Source organism: Rhinoderma darwinii, chromosome 5, assembly GCF_050947455.1.
Source record: "Rhinoderma darwinii isolate aRhiDar2 chromosome 5, aRhiDar2.hap1, whole genome shotgun sequence".
Lineage (NCBI taxonomy): Eukaryota > Metazoa > Chordata > Amphibia > Anura > Rhinodermatidae > Rhinoderma > Rhinoderma darwinii.
The window spans coordinates 214,846,180-214,871,274 of record NC_134691.1 but is presented as its reverse complement, the minus strand read 5'-3'; the positions used below and the strand labels follow the sequence as shown (position 1 = coordinate 214,871,274).

Sequence of the window (25,095 nt, the reverse complement as noted above, 5' to 3'; positions counted from 1 at the left end):
GTACCAATACCGAAAAACCGTTGAATCAAAGATGCCGACACCCTAAGACCACGTCCCACAGCCCCAACGGAAAAAACTTCCCTAGCTGCTCCGCGCCCGGCGCCAACCGGCGACACCTGTCCCATTGAAACTGAGAAAGAGAATCAGCAATGTCATTAGAAATACCTGACAAATGAACAGCAACGAAACAAGCATTCAGCTGCAAACACCGCAACACCAACCGCCGCAACAAGCGCACTACTGGGGAGGGAATTGGCCGTTTGCTTATTAATGGCCTGCACCACTCCCAAGTTATCACAACAAAAACGCACTAATTCTTTTTGCGAAAACAGTCATCCCAAATTTCTGCCGCCATCACTATTGTGAACAACTCTAGTTGTGCCAATTTCTTCACCAAACCAGCCTCTCTCCAAGAAAGTGACCACTCACCCTCAAAATATGCCCCGTAACCATGCGCCCCGAGGCGTCTGTGTCCAAATCCACACTAGTCACCACCGCATCCATCCACATAGACTTCCCATTATACAAACCCAAAAATTCTGCCCACACATCTAAGTCTGCCCAGACATCAGTTGACAACCGAACTAAATGATGGGGAACTGCTGCCCCCGCCATAGCTGAGGCCAGCCGGCGGTAGAACACCCGCACCATGGGCATAATGCTGCATGCGAAATGTAATTTCCCAAGCAACGACTGAACATGTCTGAGCTGCGCCTTACGAACACCCCCCCCCCCCCCGCATTCGATCCACCACTACCCTTATATTCAGTAACTTATCCTCCAGTAACCGGCATTCCATTCTAATGGTATCTATAACTATAACCAAGAACCGCACCGATGTCGCCGAACCCTCGGTCTTCTCAGGAGCCAGTGGGACTCCAAACAAACACGCCATGCTCTCCATCGTATGTAATAAAACCAAACAAATCCTGGTACCTGCGGGACCCAGGAACAAAAAATCATCAAGGTTGTAAAGCACGGAAAACCATCAGGTCTCCTGCTTCACTACCCATTCCAGAAACTTATTAAACTCCACAAAATAAGAACACGAGATGGAACAACCCATGGGCAGGCAACAGTCAACGTAAAACGACCCCTGCCAACAAAACCACAATAACGGAAAACCCCAACAGCCAAAAACCGCGGCTTCAATATCCGTCTTGGCCAAAAGGGCCCCCTGCCCAAACTTCCGAACCCACGCATTCGCCCAATAAAAAGATGTATACGCAAAATAGCCATCATTAACCGACCCACCCACATGGTTTGCCTTATTCATCATCTGTCATAATTTATTTGGTTCCTTTGGAACCAAGCCCAGCGGCGAACAACGCATATCAACCCGGGGGGGAACGAATGGGCCCGCTATCCTCCCCAATGAGACTTCCTTATCCATCTTTTCCTGCACCACCCCTGGGCGGGCCAACGCAGACGCCAAACATCCCGCTGTCCCGCCCAACAAGCCGGCCGCCGCCCTATCGGTATACTTCCCGAGAAATGGCAGCATCTTTTCCACTTTCACTGGCGTCGCTCCTCTTGTTCTAAGCATCCTGCCCCTTACCCTTTCCTCGCTTAAAGCAACGCAACAAGCTATGGTTGCCTACGCAGCCGGAGCACTCATGCTCTTAACGGCAGTCTGACAAGAACTTATAGTGCCCCTCATTAAACTGGCAACAGCAGCCTTTTCTAGCGCTGGCCGAGGACCCCGCAGCCGCGGAGTCCCCGGCTGCCCCAGGAAAGGACTGACCGTCCCCTTTTGGCGCCGCCATCAGCTTCATCCACAAACTAATGTCCTTATGATCCCACCGCAGACTAGGCCGGACCGATTTTCTCTGGCAAAATTGCTCATCGTAACGCAGCCAAGGTATCCCCCCGTAAACACGATACACCTTACCAATCCCGTCCATATAGCAGAATAGTGCCGGGCAATTCTCTGGCCTTTTCACCCACCACGCTCACCAGTATCGCAAAAGCCTGCAACCAATTTGAAAAAGTGCGAGGATTCAAGCGATACCGACGCTTCTCCTCCTCTTCCTTTTTACTTTCATCCGGCTTCACCGTATCTTGGTTACATTTTCCTAGGGCAATAAAGAGAAGATCGCCACATATTCGTCCTTGCAGATTTTCTCCTTAATCTCCTTCTTCAAGTGGGCTCCTAGCGGCCCCTCGAAACAAACATACACCTCCCTCTTCGCAGCGTCCGCCAGTCAAACTTCATCCTCATTCTTAGCCTTCACAGCCTCACCCCCATCCTTCAACTCGGTACCCGCGCCCGTGGCCACCTCAACCTGGGTCTTCCCCAAACCACCGACAACCGCCACCCCAACAGCACCCACCACAGATGCCCCCTCAGCAGAAGTATCCACAGCCACCCCGGTAGCAGCCGACACCCCCAGGCACACTCACAGGCCGTGCACCGTCTTGTCCCACAGAAGACCACACAGCCGTAGGGCCCTCAAAACCCCCTTGCATATTGCCCCCCAAGCGCGCAAGCCACAACAACACCCCAGACAATACATCCTGCGCACTCCTATCCAAGCCCAACCCTCCAGCAACCTCTACCGGTAATAAAGACCCCCCCATCCCCCAACAAGCTCAGTTGTGCCGAAGCGCTCTCACCTGGCTGACCATGGGAAGGACTCCCAGCAGCCGCAGTGGAGACTTGACGTCCTCCCGGCTGTCCCACGGAGCTCCTGGTCGTCAGAATAGAGGGTGCACCCTGCACCGGAGGCACATATAGAAAGACAGCTCCAGCCGCATCCTGCAGCCCACCCTCCTCCTGCGAGTCCTCGGACAACGAGGCGATGCCATCTTCCCCAGGGTCGGTACTAGAAGAAACGCCCGCCATCTCGGATCATTCCCGCGCAGGCCTACCGCCTTCACTCCTGTGAAGACCGCAGCGCTGTACCGCCAGCTCGGTAGGTCTAGCACTCCACACCGCACCTGCAATGGGAGCCGTCACGATCTTGTCGCTCTCCTCCCCGCAGGAGCTCGTGCACCTCTGGGAATGCGTGCCTCCCTGCCCAGGGACGATTCCCTGCAAGGCCGCCCCCCTGGCTGGTTCCACGCCAGGGTCTCGGCCGCACTGCTCCCTGCTGCTCTCAAACGAAAATGAGTGGGGAGAGGAGCCCCCCGCCCAGCTCCCGCCGCCGAGAAGGATTCTTCCCCGCCCGCAGGCCTGCCGGCGCAGAACGTCTCCGGTCGGCTGCGGTGGGAGGGTCCCTGGTGGGGCACCGGTGCCTGACTCGGGGGGTCACCTCCGGGCTGAGGCGCTCTGATGTGGGCCCGCGCCCGGGTCCTCCACCGCACTTTTCGCCGTCCGTAACGGCAGCCATCAAAGTGGCTAGAACCCAGTCCTGGCCTCGCTGGGTCACAGCTGTCCTCACAGCAGCAAGAAAATCCTCCATAGAAGACGCCATTGGTGCAGACAGATCACAGCTCCCACTGACTCCAACTAACTTTCTCTCTGTCTGCGCTCCAACTGCCTATCCCTTCCCCTGCTCTGCCTGATCTAACCACGCCTTAGTTGTCCACTCCTACCACCTAGTGGCTGTTTCCTGTAATTATCCTGAACTTAACCTTTCCTATACTGAAAGCCTCACTACTTCTACCCCAGTCAATCTGGCTTCCGCTATGGCTGCGCCTTGCTTCATTGCTCCTCTTCCTGCACCACTATATGATGCCTCCGTGCAGCACTATAAAACAGAGATATTCTCCTATATTGTTCATACAGTGCAGATTTGCTGCAGATTTTGGATTTATTTTTTAAGCCAAGACCAGGAACGAAACCTAAAGAAAAGAAATATGTAAAGGACGGCCTTATAGATCTGCTCTCCTGGATCCAATTCTGGTTTTGGCTTAAAATATGCATGCAAAATCTGCAGCAAATCTGCACTGTGTGAACATACCCACACTTCTAGGAGCATGCCATATCTTTATTCATATAACTTTATTCAACTGTGATTCATACAGTACAGTAGAGTCCCATACACTGTGCCATATTACAGAGGCTGTACAGAACTTTAATAAAGCTGTGTGCATGAGGCTTTAAAGGGTTTTTTCCAACTTAATAATACTGTTAGGGCCAGAATTATTTGGACAGTGACACGAGTTTTGGCATTTTAGCGATTTACCAAAACATATTGAATATACAGTTATATAATCGATATGGGCTTAAAGTACAGACTCTCAGCTTTAATTTGAGGGTACTCACATCCTAATTTGAGGAAGGGTTTAGGAATTACAGCTCTTTAAAATGTTGCTGCCTCTTTTTCATGGGACCAAAGGTAATTGGACAATTATCTCAAAAGCTATTTAATGGGCTGCATGGGCTATTCCCTCATTAATCCATCATCAATTAAGCAGGTAAAAGGTCTGGAGTTGATTCCAGGTGTGGCATTTGCATTTGGAAACTGTTGCTGTGAACCCACAACATGAGGTCAAAGGAGCTCTCAATGCAAGTGAAACAGACCATCGTTCGGCTGAAAAAAAATGAAGAAATCCATCAGAGAGGGAGTACAAATGTTAGGAGAGGCCAAATCAACAGTTTGGTAGACTCTTAAAAAAAAGAGCGCACTGGTGACCTTGTGAACTCCAAAAGGCCTGGACGTCCACAGAAGACTACACTGGTGTATGATCCCAGGATCCTTTCCATGATGGAGGAAAACCCCTTCACAACATCTACCAAAGTGAAGAACACTCTCCTGGAAGTAGGTGTACCATAAAGAGAAGACTTCATGAGAGCAAATACAGATGGTCCACCACAAGATGCAAACCATTAATCAGCCTCAATAATAGAAAGGCCAGATTAGACTTTGCCAAACAACATCTAAAGAAGCTCTTTGGACAGATGGGAGGGAGGGATGGGACAGGGGAAGGCCTCCTAATATCAATTTAAAAGACTGCTCTGGCGCCAAATTGCTGTTGGTGGTCAAAGAAGTTTGTGGGAAGAAGGTTTCAGACTGTGTGGGAGATTTTACTGAAAACTTCACACCATTCCCCCAATGGTCCAATTGGAACTTGCTACCAAGTAGATGACAAGTTACAACAGTAAATGTTCACCTCTCTAAGTTTGCCTAGCCCTGCTTGAAACTGTAATTACATTTAATGAATAAATATAATATTAGGGTTTGATGTTACTACTGATGGGATCACAATATAAATTGGGAATCATATTATAATACTTCTTAACTGATCGTATGGTGTTAAATACTGTTTTATTGATATTTCAGGCAGAACCTGAAAGTACAGAAGAAAAGCTTGTTGAATCCATCCCAAGTCCTGCAGAAGAAGGGAAAGAACCAGAACTGGACAGTACTAAAGATACTGATGTGACTCAGGTAACAAGTACAGTTAAGCCTTATTTTCAGTTTACATAAGTCTTTGCTCCAAAAAGTTGACCACTTTCAAACAACCCTGGAACTACCATAACAAACAGTTGAACAACATAAGGCCATTAAAAAGATAGAACAATAAAACCGTCCTCACATTTTTGAAAATAATAAAATGTTTGCTTTGCTTCAGTGGCCCGCCCAAAACCCAGAAACCAGCCATATCAGGCATCTTTGAAACCATGTGCAATAGTCTTTGAGAAACATGGCTCATCCACCATTCCATTTAAAGGGTCTATGTATTATAGTTTTTCATTTTGCATTCAGCTTGTATATTTTCTTAAAAGCAAAGCAAGCAGATCTTACAATAAACTGCAGCATTACATTTTAAAATACCCCTCCCCCATTTGCTGACTTTCACATGCTCCATTGGAAGGAACATGGGGCATGGTAAGAGCGCCAGTGCTGTTTCACTAATAACAAGGGCTTATCACATCCAAAATTGCCAAGAAACTATAGTGCCAGCAGGACTAGCAGTCAAAGCTTGAGAAGGAGTTCAAGGGAAAAAGCTGATTGACAAGCAAGGAGCGCAGCGGGCACATAACCTGTAGTCTGCAGTGGTGACTGTGACCAGCGGACGGTATAAAATAAAAATAAAATGAGACCATCAACCGACAGAAAACAAGTACTTTCAGTCAATTCAAGAAATACAAAAGCTGGAGAACTCAGCAGCACAAAAGGCTAAAAGCTGGTACATGCTTACAGTTCTCCTATTTGGCTGGAGGTACATTTTAACTTTTTAAGAGCTGTTGTTTCGAAAGAGCCAGCTGTTCCTCCTGCACCCTGTCAGCGGTCTGTAAATTCACACAGGACACTTAGGGTATGTGCACACACACTAATTACGTCCGTAATTGACGGACGTATTTCGGCCGGAAGTCCCGGACCGAACACAGTGCAGGGAGCCGGGCTCCTAGCATCATAGTTATATACGATGCTAGGAGTCCCTGCCTCTCTGCAGGACAACTGTCCCGTACTGTAATCATGTTTTCAGTACGGGACAGTAGTTCCACGGAGAGGCAGGGACTCCTAGCATCGTACATAAGTATGATGCTAGGAGCCCGGCTCCCTGCACTGTGTTCGGTCCGGGACTTGCGGCCGAAATACGTCCGTCAATTACGGACGTTATTAGTGTGTGTGCACATACCCTTACTTTCCTGCCTAGTAACTTGTTTTCACTGTGAGCTCTTTTTACAACATTATTAGAGACATGAGGAACTTTCATAAATGTAACCAATTAACCCACCATGACATACATGTACATCTTGGCAGGTAGGGAGTAGTATGGAGAGAGCTCAAGTGCTGAGCATGCTCCTTATGCAGTGGGAGTCAGCTGTATACAACTCGCTCTTATGGCCGAAATCAGAGATTACTCCTATCCCGACCATTTAACCACTTAGATACCACTGTCCATAGCGACCGTGGCATCTAAGGAGCTTGACGTGGGGCTTCTTTTATTCTATCACCCCCATGTGACTCTATCGCGGTCTGCTGATGGGTTGTTATGGCGGCCGGTTCTGCCATGGTTGTACATAACTATTGCAGTGTATTGTACCAGCGATCAAGCCAAGTTTAAGTACCCTAGTATGACGAAATTTTTTTTATTTTAAAATACATTTAATACAGTTTTGAACATTATACAAAAAAAATATTAAAAGTGAAAAATAAATATTTTTTCCACTTTTTAAATAAAATAATGTAAAAAATAAACATAAATAGCATTTAGTCTATTATAATACAAACATTTAAAACATAACATTGTTTATCCCGGGTCGTTATGATTACGGCATAACAAAATGTTTGCAGTTTTTTTTTCTGTTTTACTATTTTGGCACAATAAAAACACTTCTTTTTAAAAATAATTTGTTTTTGTGTCACCATATTCTAAGAGCCACAACATTTTTATTTTTTCCTCTGACTTAGGCCTCATGCACACGAACGTATTTTTGTCCTCCCATAAACACTGGCGTAAATACGGGTCCGGTGTCACCAGTATTGCACCCGTATTTACGGGCACATTTTCGCTGCAAAATTGCACTGCACTAATCGGCAGCCCCTTCTCTCTATCAGTGCAGGATAGAGAGAATGGGCAGCCCTTTCCGAGGTAAAAGTAAAAGAAACTCATACTTACCCGGCCGTTGCCTTGGTGACGCGTCCCTCTCTTGACATCCAGCGGCAGTCCATGTGACCGCTGCAGCCTGTGATTGGCCTGTGATTGGCTGCAGTGGTCACATGGGCTGAAACGTCATCCCGGGAGGCCGGACTTGAGGAAGAAGCAGGGAGTTCTGGGTAAGTATGAACTTCTATTTTTTTTACACGTTGATTTATATTGTGATCGGAAGTCACTGTCCAGGGTGCTGAAACAGTTACTGCCGATCAGTTAACTCTTTCAGCACCCTGGACAGTGACTATTTACTGACGTCGCCTAGCAACTCTCCCGTAATTACAGGTGCACAAACGTAGTCACCCGTAATTACGGGAGCCCCATAGACTTCTATGGGCCTGCCCGTGCTGTAATTACGGCCTAAAGTAGGACATGTTCTATATTTTTCAACGGCCCGGGCACGTTCCCGTAAGCATACGGGGAGGTACCCGTGGCCAATAGAAGTCTATGGGCCCGTAATTACGGGCGTTTTTACGTTCGTGTGCATGGGGCCTTAGCTGTATGAGGGCTTATTTTTTGCTTGACAACTTGTCGTTTTTACTGGTGACTCTACTTTGTGCTACATATTAATTTTTTAGAGATTTTTTTGGGATTGCTTTTATAATGTACTGCAATAATTCTATATGCCTGTTAGTGTAATACTTTCAGAAATTCTATTAGGCCCTGCGTCAGGTAGGGCCATATAGACATACACTGATGGCAGACCAGGGATCCTTTGTTAGGCCTCTCTTGCCATGGAAACCATCGGCACCCTGTTATCGTGTCGCAGTCGTATCAATCAGGTGAGCTGCCTCCCTCTGAAACCACTTAGATGACAGCTTTATCTAAGGAGTTAAATGGCCAGGATCAGAGGTAACTTTAGACAGCCCGACATCCACTCTAGACACAGCGCCATGAAAAGGCAGTGCTGTGAAAGGTGTATGGGCGGTCATTAAGGGACTGTCCCATGATTAACTATTAGATTTTTCTGTTAGCTTATACAATCAGGGCTGCCATCAGAGCAGTACTATTGGTACTCCCGTCAGGGGCCCGGCCACATGACTGAAGAAAAGGGGCCTGCCGAGCTGTCGTCGCCCCCCCCGCCATGCTGTCGGCCCCCCTCACAAAGCCGCCCTTGCAACGCTGGTGGCCCCCCTCGCAACGCTCACACCCCCCTCGCAATGCTCACTGCCCCCCCTCACAACGCTCACGGGCCCCCCTGCAGACCTGTTGTAACTTCACGAACTGGACGGGGAAGATGCAGCATGTAAGCAGAAGCTCCGTGTTGAGATCCCGCACCCCAGCCAGCTCCTTCTCTACACAGCTGACTGGACCTACAGGCTGGTGAGTGTTTCCCCCTCTCCATCCTGCTTCCCATTCCTCCTGACCCCACTTGTAGAATATATAAAGTATGTTAAAATGTTGTTGTTTTTCGTTTCCCTAGCGTTTTTTTGCCGCGATTGCGAAAATGGCGCAGTTTTGCCGCGATTATATCAAAACTGCATAAAAAAAAGGATACAAAACATGAAAATATAGTGCTGTTAGGCTATATTCTCACAGTGCGGTCAAATCACGTTTTTGCCGCGATTTTGCAAAAATTGTGGCAAAAAAATGGGATTTCACCGCACTGTGTAATTAGACTAAGGCCTTATTCCGACAGCTGTGTTTGGTCCGTGATATACGGAGCTTGTATCGGCCGTATTTCCCAGGCTGACCACAATTCAGGGAGCTGGACTCCTATCATCAATTATCAATGCTGCTAGGAGTCCCTGCCTCTCTGCGGGAATACTGTCCCATACTGTAATGATGCTTTCAGTACGGGACTGGGGACAGTATTCCCAGGGGAAGGGAGGGACTCCTATGATTATAGATAACTGTGATGCTAGAAACCCGGCTTCCTGAACTGTGGTCGGTCCGGGAAATATGGCCGATACACGGTCTGTATATCACAGACCGAACATGGACGTCTGGATAAGGCCACTTACTTGTCTCCTATTTTTGGTGCGGATTGGGCACGGAAAATTCACTACAAATTACAATATAGGGCAATATTCAGACCAACGGGTGTAAAAACAGCCGTGAAGGACGGCTGTTTTTCAAGGTCGATTTGCACCAGTGCGGGACCCGTTTTCACAGATCCTTCATGAAATTGAGTCTATTGAGGGATCCGTGAAAATGCACAAAAATAGGACATGTCCTATTTTTTTACAGGCCCTTCACTCGGTCTGTTAAAGCAACGACCATGTGAATAACCCCACAGAAATACATGCAGCCGTGTGACGGCTATTAAAAAAAAAAAACGTCCTTCAGACGAACGATTAACACATTAGTCTGAATAAGCCTTAAATCATGTGAAAAGTGGGTGTCAAAACTTTGATTCCGCCCGTTTAACACCTTAAATGCTGCAGTCAATCGCGACCGCAGAATTTAAAGTGTTAGAATCAAACCCCCCCCCCCCCCCCCCCGCGTCACGATTGGCTGTTAACAACGGTTGTTATAGCAGCCTGGGGGCCTAATGAAAGCCCCAGGGTCTGCCATCTTTGTACTCCTTTGAAGCTTTGCCTCTGGCAGGGCTTCAAAGGAAGCGGTCAGAATCACGATAAACTGCAATACATTAATATTGCCGTATATCATGCAGTGGATGATTATTGCAGTGGATCGTTGCTTCAAGTCCCCTAGGGGGACTAATAAAAAAAAGTAAAAAACAGTTAAATAAAGTTTTTTTTATGTTCCAAAAAAAAATTAAGTATTAAAAGTTCAAAAACCCCCCTTTTCACATTTTTTCCCTAAATCAATGTTAAAAAAATAAAAGTTAACATAACTGGTATCGCCGCATCCTTAAAAGTCTGAACTATCACAATATAGCGTTGTTTAACCCGCTGGGTGAATGGTGTAAAAATAAATAAATATAAAACACGCAAATTGCTGGTTTTTGGTCACCTTAGCGCTCCAAAAATAGTGATCGAAAAGTCGCATATACCCCAAAATGGTATCGGTGAAAACTACAGCTCGCCCTTCAAAATTGATGGAAAAATGAAATAGTTATGGCTCTCAGAACATGGCGACACAAACATTTTTTTAATTTAGCAAATAGTTGTATTTTTTGTAAAAGTGGTAAAACATAAAACAAAACATATAAATTTGGTATCGCTGTAATCGTATCAACCTTATACCACAAAGAAACAAACAAGAGCCTTTATCGCCAATGTATATATAAAAGTTTAAATCTTTATTACACAAACACTGTACATGATTAAAATACCATAAAGAGACAACTCTAGTATAAGAAGCGGAGACCGCACCAAGTATTGTTACTACCTATCATCCAGGGGTAGCTACATGACTATTTAAATAAATAAGTATCTGATTCAAAATTAGTATATCAGTAATACACCATTACTCAGAAGTAAGAAGAAAGGGGGAACAATGTCTCCATGGGTAAATAGTTGTGAGTAGGAAAGGGTGCAATACCTATCATATAGATAGTGATTGAATCAGGACAAAGCTGCTAAGACACAGGCTTACCCATAGGTAGAGTCAAATAAGTATGGACAGGTAGTGTCCGCTCCGCTGCATAGACCCCGACGCGCGTTTCGCCACGTAGTGCTTCCTCAGGGGGATGTAGACTGTCTCTTAGCAGCTTTGTCCTGATTCAATCACTATCTATATGATAGGTATTGCACCCTTTCCTACTCACAACTATTTACCCATGGAGACATGGTTCTCCCTTTCTTCTTACTTCTGAGTAATGGTGTATTACTGATATACTAATTTTGAATCAGATACTTATTTATTTAAATAGTCATGTAGCTACCCCTGGATGATAGGTAGTAACAATACTTGGTGCGGTCTCCGCTTCTTATACTAGAGTTGTCTCTTTATGGTATTTTAATCATGTACAGTGTTTGTGTAATAAAGATTTAAACTTTTATATATACATTGGCGATAAAGGCTCTTGTTTGTTTCTTTGTGGTATATGGATTATCATGGAGCTGCCTAGATGATATGGGGGGACAGTTGTGGTTTAAACAGTTCCCAGTCCTTGTTATAAATCCGTTTGGAGTCTATATATTGATTGTATTTAATCGTATCAACCTGTAGAATAAGGTGAATATGTCGTTTTTACCGCCTGATGGTTGCCGTAAAAACAAAACCCCCCAAAAAATTGAGTAATCGCTGTTTTTTGGCCATCTCACCTCTCAAATAATTTTTTTCGGCTTCCCAATACATTATGCGGTACAATAAATGGTGCCATGAAAAAATACAACTTGTCCCGCAAAAAACAAGCCCTCATATGGCTATATAGACGGAAAAATAAAAAAATTATAGCTTTTGGAAAGTGGGGAGGAAAAAACAAAAGTGAAGGGGGGTTAAATCAGCTGCATGCCTATTATGTTGCAGAGTTATAATGTATTTCATCCTTTACAATGTAAAGGGTTAATTTGCTATAAATCCATAGCAAATTCTGTAACGCACACATTGAAGAATCTGGTGCACAAAATCCACATCAAAAACGCAGGTAATTCCGCAGGCAAAATCTGCACCTAATAGTGCGTTTTTTGATAAGTTTTTAGATGGGGTTTTTAAATTTTGATGCAGAAATAGGTGCAAGTTTTATGCTGCAGAAACAATTCACAAGCGGAAACGCAAGATAAATTGACATGTATCATATTTTCAAATACGCACCGCAGGTCAATTTTTGTGCAGAAAATGCGACATGTAGATGAGATTTCTTGGTCTCATTTACTTTGCTGGTAATGTATTACTCTGCGGATTTTCCGCATGAAAATACCCGTGACAAATTTGCACATAATAAGTATCGTGTGCATTTGGCCTAACAGAGTTTTTTTTTTTTCCTCCCGTAAATACTGGCGTAAATACGGGTCCTTTGTCACACGTATTCGACCCGTATTCCACCAGTATTTACAGACCCGTGCCTGTAAATTCGGGAGCGTTGTCACCAGTATTCCACCCGTTTTTACGGACCCGTTTTCTCTGCACTAATTGGCAGCCTTCTCTCTATCAGTGCTGGATAGAGAGAAGGGGCAGCCCTTTCGGGCAGAGTTTCCGCAGCGGAACGCAGCGATTGTAAGTAAAAGAAGTTCATAAGTACCACGGCCGTTGTCTTGGTGACGAGTCCCTCATTTGACATCCAGTCCCACCTCCCTGGATGACGCGGCAGTCCATGTGACCGCTGCAGCCTGTGATTGGCTGCAGCAGTCACATTGGCTGAAACGTTATCCCATGAGGCCGGACTGGAGGAAGAAACGGAGTTCTGGGTAAGTATTAACTTTTTTTTGTTACAAGTTTTTGAAATAACTTTAGACATTTATATTGATGTCAGGAGATAGTCACTGTCCAGGGTGCTGAAAGAGTTACTGCCGATCAGTTTAGCCCCTTCTCTCTGTCCCGCCATGATAGTTTAACTCTTTCAGCACCCTGGACAGTGACTATCTCCTGACGACGCCTAGCAACGCTCCTGTAATTACTGCACATACGTAGCCACCCGTAATTGCGGGAGCCCCATAGACTTCTATGGGCCTGCCCGTGCCGTAACTACGGCCTGAAATAGGACACGTTCTATATTTTTCAACGGCCCGGGCACCGTCCCGTAAGCAAACGGAAAGGTACCCGTGGCCAATAGAAGTCTATGGGCCCGTAAGTACGGGCCGTAATTATGGCCGTTTTTATGTTCGTGTGCATGAGGCCTAAGGCCCGTTCACACATGTTGGATTTGATATGGATTCTGATGACATGCCGATGATTCTACATCCCATGCATATGAGGTTTCCGCACCCTAGTTCACATGCTACAAAAAATTTTCCACGTGTATTTTTTTCCGCACCATGAAAAGAAATCCACCACAGCAGTAAGTAGCATGCGACTTATATTACATGGAAAAGCAGAGGATAAGCAACTTTGAATGACAATGGGACTTAGGCCTTGTTCACACAGGTTTTTTGCAGGCAGAAAAATCTGCCTCGAAATTCCTTCAGGCTTTCTCTGCCTCCCATTGATGTCAAAGGGAGGTCAGAAACGGAAATGCCCAAAGAAACGGCATGTCGCTTCTTTTTCTTGCGAGCCTTATTTTTTCTGCTTGCGGGAAAAAAACGTCTTCGCCTCCCATTGAAATCAAAAAGAGGCCATTTAGCCTGTTTTTTGCCGCAGTTTCCAATGCGGTTTCTGCTGCAAAAAATGCGGCAAAAAACGGTGTGAACAGGGCCTTATTCTCGTGCGGATCTGCTACATGCTTGTGGCACATCTGCGTCAGAAATCAAAGGGTAAGCCTCAGATTTTGCTGTGGAAAAACACATTAAACTTTAATGGCAACGTAAGAACGGAGCATTAGTTCTCCTTACATCCTCACAAGCGCTTCCCCCTCCCTTAAGGCCCCCTTCACATCGTGTTGTTGTCCTAAGTTTATCGTGCACGTCAGGAAATCTCCTAACGTACACTATAAACAACGTAAACGATAATTCACAGGGCTCCATTACGTGCTTTTAGCCTACGTCGGGCTGGTAGACATCGGTATAGCTTATTTTTGAAGGATGGAATAGCGTAGTAGACTTTGCTATTCCGGGGTCCCCAGACAGAACATTACAAGTGCTCTACCCATGGACTTTGTCCCTGGGAAAGCTCCTGACATCACTGTCCATATATTTAAAGGGACGTCACTTTACATATATATGGACATCAGGAACAGTGCCACCCATAAAGCCATAGTCCCTGGGCAGAGCGCTAGTAGAAGGCTCCATCCCTGTTCATGGACAGTGACTTCAGTAGTTTCCCCTGGGCCGTTCCCCGGGTGACGTATTCCACTGTATGCCATACAGTCGGATACGTTTTGGCTAAATAGATCAAAATCCAGGGCATTAACCGGTCACTGCCTGCTCCATGGTTTCCTTCACTGTAATTTACATCAGCACCAAAATCAGTTAATGCGTATAACGTTAAAACGTGAGTACCACAATTTCCGTTGCCCACTCCCGGTAATGGAGGGGGGGCGGGGGCAGACATCTTGGCTGTATGGGGCCCAGAAGTTCCTGATGGCGGCCTTGTATACAATACATACCAATTTTTCAATTGGAATTTTTATGGCACCACCAGGTATTCTTTTGATGTCTTCTCAGAACATCCACCTAATGTATTCAGTGCCAGTGTACACACATGCCCAGTAGCTCAGTCCTACTGCCCAGATACTTTTGTACACGTGCAGCAGTGTGATTTCTGTTATTGTGCGCACCAGTTAACAAGAATTGTTCACTTGAAGCAGTTTCTTCTCACCGACACTTTACACAGTGGTTGGCCGAGTAGGGAATTAAAAGAACACCAGGGGGCACCATAATAATTCCAATTGAAAAAACGATATGTTTTGTGTAACTATTTTTTTTTTCTAACAGAAAAATGTAACAAGGTGCCATAATAATTTAGAATTGAAAAATTGGTACTGAATATTTTGTGCGATCTAACAAAAAAATATCATATTTTATTGTGGGACAACGTCTTTAAGGGTGTATTCACACAGTGCGGTTTTGCCGTGGTTTTTGCAATGTGTCCGTAAACCGCACTAAAACTGTGTTCCCAGGGGTCGGATACGCTGCGTAAAAACTACGCAGTGTATCCAACCTGGAACCAGCAGCAACTTCCGGCCAAAAAACCGCACCCCATTGTGGTGCAGTTTTTCAAACAGAATTTCCGCTGTGGAATGCAGCGTTGGAAGACAAAAAACTTCCATACTTACCCCTCTTCCTATTTACCCAGAACTCTCACCTTCTTCCTACAGTCTGGCCTTCTGGAATGACGTTTCATCCCATGTGACCGCTGCAGCCAATCACAGGCTGCAGCGTCACATGGCCTGCAAAGTCATCTTAGAAGGTCAGACTATGCGCAGAAAAGATGTGGTGCGGTTTTTTAACTGAATTTCCGCTGCAGAATGCAGCGATGGGGTAAAAAAAATGTCCATACTTACCCCCTCCGTCTTTTCTGCACGTAGTCCGACCTCCTATAATGACGTTGCAGGCCATATGACGCTGCAGCCAGTGAATGGCTGCAGCGGTCTCATGGGATGAAACGTCATCCCAGGAGGCTGGACTGCAGGAAGAAGGAGGGAGTTCTGGGTAAGTATGTTTTTTTTCTTCCTGAGTTGCGATTTTTGCAGCTGAATCGCTGCAATTCCATTGCAAACGTTGCAACACTGGGCTTTCTGCTGCGGGTTTTGCATCCCCATTGAATTCATGGGGAAAACTCACAACAGAAAATCAACGAAAAAAATGCAGCATAAATTGACATGCTTATGGATTTAAATTAATCGCAGGTCAATTTATTAACGTTCTGCGTTTTTTTTTTTCGCAGTGTGGGCATGAGATTTTCTACATCTCATCCACTTTGCTGCTACTGTAAATGCTGCGGAATTTCCGGACAGAATCCCGTTGCAGGAATTTCGCAGCGTTTACGCTACGTGGTAACACAGCCTAAGGAAACGCATGCATTTTTACCTTGATTTTTACTGCAAATCAAGGTAAAAATACATGCCTTTTTTATAGTGCGTTTTTTGGCTGCGAAGCAAAAAACATGGCAAAACTGCAGGGACTTTTCTTTTATTTTCTTTTTAGTAGAATTTTTTTAATACATCAGTCTTGAGGGTACCTGGAGAGCAAAAAACATAGCGCAAACTTCTACCTGGAAGGTTAAAAAATGTAAATGGGAGATTTAGATCTATATGTAAAATGTATCTGGTATGCAAGGTACACATAAAAGTATCCAGTAGATGGCAATAATCCACAAGAATACACTTGTAAATGAATCGCTTTGTACTGTGTACTGCAGTAAAATGGAAGAAAACAGAAGAAAAAGTATAAATTGTGTCCATTATGTAAAAGAAATATGATAAAAACTACGCTACTCATTCCGTCAAAACTATGAAACCCTTGCACAACGGAGACAAACGGAAACCATTTGCACCGGATCCGTCACCATTGAAATGACCATTGATGGTGATACAAACAAACGGAAACCTATGGTTTCCGTTTGCTTCAGTCAGGGTTCCGTTCTGACGCAAAGCTTTGACGGAACACCAGAACGGAACCCTGACGCAGATGTGAATGAAGCTTCAGTTACATCCATGCTGCCAATCAGCAACCACTAAAATCACTTGTGCCAATCTATACCCTCAGCTCTGGAGAAAGGATCACAGGTGTGTTGGGTCCTAAACATGTTTGCTATGTGGTTAGGGAATCAGGAACTGCATGAAAGAGCCACATTGAATATATAATACAAATGTTGCTATTGTTTTTTTATTTTAATTAAAAATAATAAATGAAAAAGAAATGTTGTATCCCAGAGGATGCAGATGTTATGAGAGGACCTGATGGGGGTAGTAGTCCCCCTAATGGCTGGTTTATTAGTGATGTCATGGTCGCGGCAGTGGGGGTCCTACCCTGGGCACCTCTCTTAGGACACGCACAAAGTCAATTGTCAAAAAAATGTAAAGCAAAATTAGACACAGTTCTCTGCTAACCAAAGTCTCTTTACTGAGGAGAACTTCCATAAAGTGCAGCAATAATTCACAGCAATGCAGTCTCTCATTACAAGTATAGTGGAGTGTGCATGTGAGGAGGACCCCTTGTTAGCTGACTTGCAGGGATATGCTTCTGAGGAGTGATGCTGACACAATACTTTCCTCAGATTATGCAGTTTATGGTTTTGGGGGAGACACAGTCCTTATTATGGCTACAGAAGGGATCTGCAGCGGTTGGCTCCCGGGAAATGTAGTTACTCACGGTTACTGGGCCGCGCTATCCGACAGCCGGACGCGGACCAAAGACACGTGGCTTGGAAACCACGGAGCACTGGACTTGACCGGAGGCCTACTTTAAGGTCCAGGATTGCAGAAAGGCTCCTCTTGAAACTGCTCCTTTCTGGCAGATAGTTTCTCTCCTTCTCGGAGGCGGTAGAAATGTATATGTTATCCCCTCTGTATGGACTGGTGAAGGGTCCTAGGAATATCTGTGCTTTGCATGGGCCGTGAGATTCACCATGCAGCTCCTAGGCGTGGCAGGTAGGTAGCTGTAGATTCCCTACCATCTCTTGCACAGCATGGGTTGCTGGCACCTCACACTAGACTCCCCAGAACTCGTCTGCCGTGGTTTACCTGCCCTCTGCTAAGAGGTAGGCTGGGCTACAGTCTCCACCCACAGAATACTAGAAGTTTCTGGAGGGAAAACTGGTTATGACTCGGCAGTAATTGAAATCCTACACTCACATGCACTTACAGTGGGTCACCCATAGATGGCAGCAAATTATAATATACACAGTGTATGCACAGGAAATACATGACAAAACAGAGGCATACTGACACACAGTACTATTACATTGTGACAAACCTACTACCATACGACAACTACTCCTATTATGGAAGTAGGGAGTGTACTGGGACACTACAGAAATAATATATTATTGTTTTTATTACAACCCCTTAGACATTGACAGTTGTTTCAATCATTTAAAGATCTCTGATGATTCAACAGGACATTACCTGCATACCATCAGTTGTAATAGAACCAGCATCAAATCATGAAGATGAAGGAGAATATGAAGAAAAAAGTCTTGTAGAGGCTAAAGATGAATTTGATGCCATCCAGGATTCATCTGTTGGGCAAGCTGAGGGCACCACCAGTGAAAGTAACAATCTTCCTACATCTGAAAGCCCTAAATCTCAAGAGATACCTACTAGCTTCCTGTATAAGGTCAGATTACCAATTTGTAATACTACTTGTTTTGTTTTTCTCTCCTTATATCCTTACCACTGCAGTCATGTAAACATTGTTTTAAGATTAACATGGTGACCTCAAAAGACTTACCACTTCTGTGCATAGAAACCTAGTCATGTGAGAAGTAAACATTCAGAAAAATGCAGGACCCATGACAGAAAGTCCATGGACAAGCAAGTTACTCTATTAAAGTTACTATGGCAACCTCCGAGCAAGCATAATACATACTATTGTACAGTCGCATATAAATCCGGAAAGAAAAACAATGATTAAAGTAGTAAATGCCATTATTTCCATTCTGTTACATTAAAGAGGCTCTGTCACCACATTATAAGTGCCCTATCTCCTATATAAGGAGATCGGCGCTGTAATGTAGGTGACAGTAATGCTTTTTATTTAAAAAAACGATCTATTTTCACAACGTTAGGAGCGATTTTGGTTTATGCTAATGAGCTTTCTTAATGCCCAAGTGGGCGTATTTTTACTTTCGACCAAGTGGGCGTTGTACAGAGGAGTGTATGACGCTAACCAATCGGCATCATGCACTCCTCTCCATTCATTTACACTGCACTAGCGATATAGATATATCACTATGTGCAGCCTCATACACAAGCCCTAACATTACTACAGTGTCCTGAGTCATGTGTACTCAGAATCCTGACACTTCTGACTCTTTTTCTTGTGAGATTCCGGCAAGTGAAACCAAATCTCGTTTAGCTCCGTGATCTCGCGAGATTTCGTATCCGTTGCTGGAATCTCACAAAAAAGAGTCAAAAGTGTCAGGATTCTGAGTACACATGACGTCCAGGCTGGATGGTCATGTGTATTCATTATCAGGACACTACTACTACGTAATGTTAGGGCTTGTGTATGTAGCTGCACATAGTGATATAACTATATAGCAAGTGCAGTGTAAATGAATGGAGAGGAGTGCATGATGCCGATTGGTTAGCGTCATGCACTCCTTTGTACAACGCCCACTTGGTCGAAAGTAAAAGTACGCCCACTTGGGCATTAAGAAAGCTCATTAGCATAAACCAAAAAGCGTAGAGCTACTGTAATACATGGTCACACTGATTCTGTCAAAGCACACTTTTACTTTGTATTATTTTGTGTAATACTGGGGGTCCCAGAGCTGAGATCTCTTCCCATGATGTTCATTTGTCCTAATATTGCACAAGGAAAGCGTTTGCCCTAAGTGAATGGCCCCTTTATATGACGTATTTGGAGACCATTTCCAAATGTTTTCAGACATCTATTTATGGACTTATTTTCCATAAAGTACCATAGGGCATACTATGCTACAACCATATCACTATATTCTCATATACGTTACATCTTTCATTGTATGTATTTCCAGGCTGAAGTGCTGCATGATTTCGAGGCAGCGAATGATGATGAACTTAACCTTAAAAGAGGTGATACTGTTTTTGTTATTTCCTCCTCCACATCAGCTGATCAGGTAATGCTTCTTATATAAACTTTATTTATTTCAAAACTATGGTGTCCTTCGGCTTCCTGCCATTATTACTCTACCGTTATAGCAGAAAACCTTAGCAAGCACTTGTATTGATCATTAACCCTTTCATAACTAGGTGTGTTTTGGACCCAAAATTTCACTTTTTGAATGTTGCATTCTACGGCAATTTTTTATTAATTTATGTAGTTATTACCCCCATTTTTTGTCTTTTTTGCAGGATATATAGCATTTTCACATTATTTAAAATAGGAGCAGATATCCTTTTTTTTTTTAATAGGTCTCATTTAGGCAAAAAATTAAACAAAAATATATAGATTTTTTTCCCACGCTCTAGCCTAAGGTAGTTTGTTCAATCAATATTATATTATTTATCCCAAAAATTCATCCTGTAATTCTTCCCTGCATAGTGATGCCAAATATGTGTATATTGTGTAACATATGACGTGGCTTTAGCACCAAGAACAAGAATCTATTTCAGTTTTACATGTATTTTCTTAGCTTGAGTAGCAGCTTCTATACATATGGGCCTGTTCACATCAGTGTTGGCTTTCCGTTCGTGGTTTCTATTGCGGCTTTCCGTCAGAGGAACCTATGAAAGGAAAGGCAAATGGAAACCATAGCTTCCATTTGCATTACCATTAATTTCAATAGCAATGCTTGTGTTGCAAATGCTTTCCGTTTGTCTCCATTCCGTAGGTAAGCATTTGTTTTTCAGCAGAAACAATAGTCGACTACGCTATTGTTTCCGCTAATAAAATGGAAAGCTTACGGAATGGAGACAAACGGAAACCATTTGCAATGGAAACATTACCATTGAAATCAATAGTAGTGCGAACGGAAGCTATGGTTTCCGTTTGCCTTTCCGTTCGTAGGTTCCTCCGACGGAAAGGTCTGACGGAACCCATGAACGGAAGGGTGACACTGATGTGAACACACCCTAAATGATAATCATCCAGGTACAACCATGAAGGGCTCAAGAGCAGATAGTGCCGGGGTAGAACAGGCAAAAATTGGTGGCAGCAGTTAATTATTGTATGTTTGGGGAAATGGTTCATTCTGTGGGATATAAAAGAATTAATGCCCCAGCACCTGACAACAGTGATCTACTGTTTTACGCCTCGAATTACGTCTGAAAAACCGGCTCCAATACGTTGGCAAACATCTGCCCATTACTTTCAATGGGCTTTACGATGTACTGTGCCTACGACCTGTCATTTTACGCGTCGCTGTCAAAAGACGGCGCGTAAAATTACAGCCTCGTCAAAAGAAGTGCAGGATACTTCTTGGGACGTAATTGGAGCCGTTTTTCATTGACTTCAATAAAGAACAGCTCCAAATTACGTCCGTAAAAGACGCCCCACAAAACGCGAGTACATTCAATTTCATCTGAAATTCAGGAGCTGTTTTCTCCTGAAAACAACTCTGTAATTTCAGACGTAATTGCAGTTATCGTGTGCACATACCCTAACCAGAAAGTAAACAAAAAGGGGATGAGTAGATTGTATTTCTTGAAGAAATTGAGATCATTTGAAGTGTGCAGTAAAATGTTAGAGATGTTTTAGCAGTCTGTAGTGCTATTTTTTCGCGGTGATCTGTTTGGGAAGCAGTGTCCGGAGTGCTGATGCAAATAAACTTAAAAAGCTTATTAGGAAAGCGAGATCAGTGGTTGGATCTCCATTAGATAGTCTGGGGACAATATTGGAATGAAGAATTTTAACAAAGTGTACGGCAATTCTGGGTAATATATCTCATCCCTAACACGACTTGTTCTTAAATCAGCGGAGTACATTTAGTAATCGTTTTATCCAATTGAAGTGCAAAGAGAGGTTTAAGAAATCCTTTGTGCCAACATCTATTGTGGTATACAATAAATCATTACAATTATTTGATTTTTAGGGAATTAGGATATTGTAGGTAACATGGTAGTTTATTATTATTAATATTACTTAAAGGGAACCTGTTACCAGCATTTCACCTATTGAACTTTACTTATCCCTCACTGGCCGCTGCTATCAAAAGTTCATTGCCGTTACCCCCTTCCCAAACTCCTCCACCGACTGTAAATAACGGTCTGCAAACATTTTGTGCCTTTTATCGTAATAATACGGTGTCCCTTTGTGCGCACACACCAGAAGAGGACATCAATGCCCAAGCGTGGGATTTTGTGTGCTGGGGGAAGTCGAGGAGCTGTCAATCAAAAGTAAGGAGGCGGGGTAAACTTGGAAAGACTTGAAGATATGACTCTTTTATGCTCATTAACATACGGTGCGGGAACACTAAATAACTGAATACTAAAGCTACAGAGCCGACTAAGAAGACAATTATAGGTTATATAGAAATGATTTTTCACCCACTACCATCAGGTATTGCTGGTTTAATAGCTGAATTACTGGTGACAGGTTCTCTTTAAATTACTAATATTGTAATTAATTGTTTTTTTTTGTAGTTTGTGTTTTAGAAATTTTATGTGATGTGCTTATGGTTATGCTTTGTGTGTTGTGTATATATATTAATGCAGTATTGTGAGCTGTTGTGATACATAAATTTCCACTTTGGGATTAATAAAGTAAGAGTGCCACAGTATTAAAGGGGTTGTCCGAAGAAACCAAACTACTGCTTATTACACTTATAAATGGATATTAACTTACCAATAGTGATAAATTTCAGCTTTTGTACAGAATCACCAGACGGAAGCCTGGACAGGTGACCACGGAAGCTCTGTAGTTTTAGCCTACCTGATGGCGTGCCGACACAGCAACATGTGACTTCTGTTGGCTTCCTACTCCTGTTGGTCTCATGGCGGCATCAAAACTTGTGACCTAAAGAGGCTGGCTTAGGAAAGCAGCAGTCACCGTGCCAGCCCCTTTAGGTCACATGTTCTAATTCCCATCTCCCTCCGCAAGGGAGAAGTCTAGTGCATGTGCAGTATATCATGCATATGTACTGACTGCGCATACTCCATACCTCCCAGCCAATGCAATCTTATTGAGAAGGATGTAAAAAGCTCAGGTGTGGGCCAAGCTATTGGTAATTCAGCAAAGAGGGCAGGGATTAGGCTGCAGAAACAAGAAAGGCATGACGGGATATGTAGTTCTGAAGCGTCAAAGTGCCACCTTCAAACCAGAAGGGAAGGAGCGTTTGAGCCATGATATGGGGAGTAAGGAACTGCTAGTAAAATGTATCTGTTAGGCTGATAAGGAGGTCCTAACACTAGAGAAGCATTGTAGATGTGTTTGGGGAGTTTGTTTTTTTGTTGGTCTGTTTCGTACAACCCCTTTAATGATTTGTAGTCTTTTCCCAATGCCACAGTCCCCAATTTTGTTAATAAGGGAAACCATTTCTTTGTTCCTTCATAAATGTCAAATTCTTGGTCACCTATTGCTGCCTCCTGTATGCATTACTTATTCAAGTCAATAAAAACCATATACGCCTGTATATACAGGTTACTGCTTACTGTCTTATAGTCAAAATATGCAAACTAGCTCACAGGTTAAAGCTGATCAATCTTTAGTTTGTGCACTGTGATACTAAAAGCAATTTTCGATGACTGGATTCGTAAGAAAAGGTCACGTTTTAACTATGAACTCTCTATTTTGCAGGAGGCTGGTTGGCTTTCTGGTGTTAGGGAAGTGGATTGGCAACAGTTCAAGACTGTGGAAACTTACAAGGGACTCTTTCCAGAAAACTTCACACGTAAATTAGAGTAATAGGAGGCAAGATGTTGATGGACGCTTCATATTTGGGTTTATTGACCTTCCGAGAACGCAGATACATTTGAGGCTATAATGTTAACTGTTAAAGACTGGTGCCTGTCCAGATAAAGCTTGGTGAAACATATGAGAACAAATAAAATCAGCATGAAAGCCAGATAAGTTATATTCTACTAATGTGTAAATGGAGAAAAGTCGATGTTGTTCACTTGTATGCAACCACTGGTTTGATTGTGCTATGTCCGAATAAAGGATAGGTGAACCTTTCCTAAGATCCTTATTACAACATAAATCACATCTGTGCTAAATTAAGAATAATTCCATTCATTTGAAAGATAATTTTTTTTATATCTATGCTAAATTACATTGGAAGAAGTATCTAAGTGAGGACTGTGTGAAGGACTCTATTCAGTGGCATCTGTTGGGCATCCACTCTTTCCTTCCACTCTAATGGTCATCTATGTACACCTATTTAATTGTAATCCAGGATATGTGGTTCTACAGAACGTCATGGCTCTAGAATTCAACACTATATTTGGGATATCTCTATTGGATACAAGCATTTCTTCAAGACCATGAGTGACCCAGAAATCTCATTCAACCATAAAAGACTTGGCATAATGCATTGTGCATATCGAAAGTAAAAAGCTTTCACTTCAACATAGTACTTGTTTAATATATTGTAAATTGTTAAGTGGGACAAAGATGTACCTAATAACAGAATACAAACCTTCACTTATGTGTACTGAGTCGCTAGTGCATTGAATTGCGGCATTGCAGAGGATCTTACTAGTGACTCTAAAGTAACAAAAGCAGAATGAACAAGAACCTCACAGTTTTATGTCTTAATACAAAGGAACTGCTGCAAAACATACTTTTCAGTGTCCTTTACAGACATATCTATTGCAGTTATGTATCATGTATATTGTCCTTTACTGTAGTTTATTAAGTCTGTAGTATCATTGACAAGTGAGTTGAACTCTTTTTTGGCAAAGTGGTGTTCACTAGTTTGGTGCTATAAAGCACAAATAACGTCCTTTGCCAAAGCATTTAACAATATGTCTCCGTAAATAATGTGACATTTTCTTTACAGTACGGACAGAAAGTGAAAGCAAAATAAATGCATCTATTGGTTCTTTCTAGTTTACTAAATATTAGAAGAATTTATCCTGGACAAAAGATATATTTTACCAGCTTACACTAAATTCAAGATTTTAAATATATGATGCATCCAGTATGAAAATAACATCTGTATCTATTATGTTTCTTTCAATGTTGTGTCATCTCTAATAAACTTTTTGTTCAGCCACACAATATGACTAATCGTATTTTACCATGCTTTCCGTCTATTCTCATATCTATCTATCTATCTATCTATCTATCTATCTATCTATCTATCTATCTATCTATCTATCTATCTATCTATCTATCTATGGTAGAAAAAAGCAGCACTTCAAAAGATGGAGCAACAGGTGCTATGCAAACTTAACCATAATCCAAACGGTCCTACAGATACAACATAGACGAAATGATCGCAGCACTCCAATAAATGGTTTCAAAATAGAAAATGTAGTTTATTGTTCCATGTGAAAAGCAAGCTACGTTTCAG

The 25,095-nt window shown here is 43.3% G+C and overlaps 1 protein-coding gene across 1 annotated transcript in view; it reads left to right on the top strand.

The window, feature by feature from the left end:
• The window catches only part of AMPH (amphiphysin), a 241,956-nt gene extending 217,156 nt beyond the window's left edge, over positions 1-24,800 (top strand). The window contains exons 20-23 of the mRNA XM_075826928.1: positions 5,229-5,336; positions 18,054-18,272; positions 19,657-19,758; positions 23,376-24,800. Coding sequence (XP_075683043.1) covers positions 5,229-5,336; positions 18,054-18,272; positions 19,657-19,758; positions 23,376-23,483 — 537 coding nt within the window. The 3' untranslated portion in view covers positions 23,484-24,800. The remainder of the gene's footprint in view (positions 1-5,228; positions 5,337-18,053; positions 18,273-19,656; positions 19,759-23,375) is intronic.
• The last annotated feature ends 295 nt before the right edge of the window (positions 24,801-25,095 follow it).